This window comes from Mercurialis annua, linkage group LG1-X (assembly GCF_937616625.2).
Source record: "Mercurialis annua linkage group LG1-X, ddMerAnnu1.2, whole genome shotgun sequence".
Classification (NCBI taxonomy): domain Eukaryota; kingdom Viridiplantae; phylum Streptophyta; class Magnoliopsida; order Malpighiales; family Euphorbiaceae; genus Mercurialis; species Mercurialis annua.
In genome coordinates this window covers 24,301,094-24,302,999 of record NC_065570.1, presented here as the reverse complement: position 1 = coordinate 24,302,999, position 1,906 = coordinate 24,301,094, and the positions used below count along the sequence as shown (strand labels likewise).

General features: G+C 40.6%; 1 protein-coding gene across 1 annotated transcript; it reads left to right on the top strand.

The window, feature by feature from the left end:
* Positions 1-727: 727 nt before the first annotated feature.
* LOC126667249 (uncharacterized) lies at positions 728-1,552 on the top strand. Its single transcript, XM_050360222.1, has one exon. The coding sequence runs from the start codon at positions 728-730 to the stop codon at positions 1,550-1,552; it is 825 nt and encodes a 274-aa protein (XP_050216179.1).
* The last annotated feature ends 354 nt before the right edge of the window (positions 1,553-1,906 follow it).

Below are 1,906 nucleotides of genomic sequence, written 5' to 3'. Positions count from 1 at the left end.
AAGTTACATCCCAAAAATCTAACCATTTTAAGTTTATAAAAGTTTAGGGACTAAACTGTACTTTAGCCAATTAAGGGCTAAACTGCACTTTAGCCAATTAGGGGCTAAAGTGTACTTTAACCAATTTGATTTTCAAAATCAATTTAATCACTTTTGTTTATAATTAAAACAAAGTATTAAGTAATCAACCAAAAATCCACTTAATTAAGTTATAATATAAAATAAAAAAAAAAAAGTAAGGTTTTGTGGAAATTTTTTTCTCTCTCTTTCTCTCTAGGGTTTTATCCTGAACTAATGACCATTGCCGGCTTTCCTCCGATGTGACATTCTGATCTTATATTATCTCCTCGTTTTCTTATCCGAGCATACTCTACCTCCCTACCTTACTCCATAAACAAATCCTTTTTAACCAAACACCCTTTTTCACCTCCTCGTCAACCTTTTAACTTACTTCTTCTTGGTAAGTTTCTTCCTCAACATTTCCTTATCCTTGCCTTCTCCTTTTATCCGGCACTTAATGGAGTCCCTCTTGGAATTTTCAGAGCACCCAAGCTTAACAGAAGTCATACTAGCACCCCAAAACCCTAAAGTTTACCTTATATATTCTGCTATATACCTTCACTTTCTTCACATTTGCATTCATACCTGGCTCATTAACTTCTTATTCTTAAACGGCTTCTGCTCTTACCCATCTCATTTATTTCACCCTCCTCATTTATTACAAAAGATGTCTCATGAAAATACAACTATAAATAACCTTGCGTTGCATACTGCAAAACTCCGAGTCTCAGAACCAACTCTTGCTCTCTTTCATGAGGAGGTTAAGGAGAAACTAGTTTTGTTTGGAAAATTCTGGGGAACAAAAATTTTCTATCCCGCCTCAGTTCGAGAAACATTGGCCAGATCGTGGAGGGCTTTTAGTGGGCTCACAGTGAAGAAAGATGCTTCCAATGTTTTCATTTTCACGTTTAGTAGGGTTGAGGACCTTGAAAGAGCTTGGAATGGCCGACCTTGGTGCCTCAGTAACAACTTGCTGGTCCTCCAGAGATGGACTCCAGACTCATCTCTGGAAAGCATTGACTTCAGTTGCTCTCCTTTTTGGGTGCATGCTTTTGGGCTACCTGCAAGTCAGATAAGTAAGCGTAATGCGGCCCTCATAGGCAGCCTCTTTGAGAAAATGATAGGCATGGATGCAAGGGACGATGGAGAGGGTGATCTCGGTAGTATCATGAGGGTAAAAGTCCTGGTGAAAGTTACTGAAGCTTTCAGACGAGGTTTCTTTACGACCGAGGTGAATCGAAAGGAAAAATTTGTTTCCTTCCTCTATGAAAGATTTCCAGATATTTGTTTCAAGTGTGGTCTCGTAGGCCATTACTCCATCTCTTGTTCAAATCCTGTGGAAGTTGCAACACAAGAAGGTGTTCCTGATTATGGACTATGGATGCGGTATGGGTCCGGTAAGTTACCTCCCTCCCTGGGTTCCCCAGCAGTTCCGGTGCTTAATTCTTTGGCACCACCTTTTTCGATTGCTGCCATTCCTTCTCAACCTTAGGAAGCACCTTCTAATACGGCTAGGAAGGCAACCCAGGTTCTTAACCGATGGATAGATAGGAGTGCTCATAAAGCTATTTCAAGGGAAGTACAATAAGATAAAGGAAAAAGTGTTTTTGAGGAAAATGAGGTTGTTAGTCAACCTGACCACCACATGCTGTTATTTTCCACTAAGTTTGTCGGGAGCCCTCTTGTTCCCCCTCCAACAAACATAGGTACTGTTGGGTTTGGGCCGGGCCCATCCATACCTGGAGTTGAAGCTACATGCATGGCCACAGAGAAACACCGTGATATTCTGAATGCTTGCAAAATTCTAGAGAATATGAAACATAGCCATCCTGCGATAAAAGACCCT

Bases quoted from the DNA above. Each gene is read 5' to 3' on its own strand.
- LOC126667249 (XM_050360222.1), top strand. From the start codon at position 728: ATGTCTCATGAAAATACAACTATAAATAACCTTGCGTTGCATACTGCA.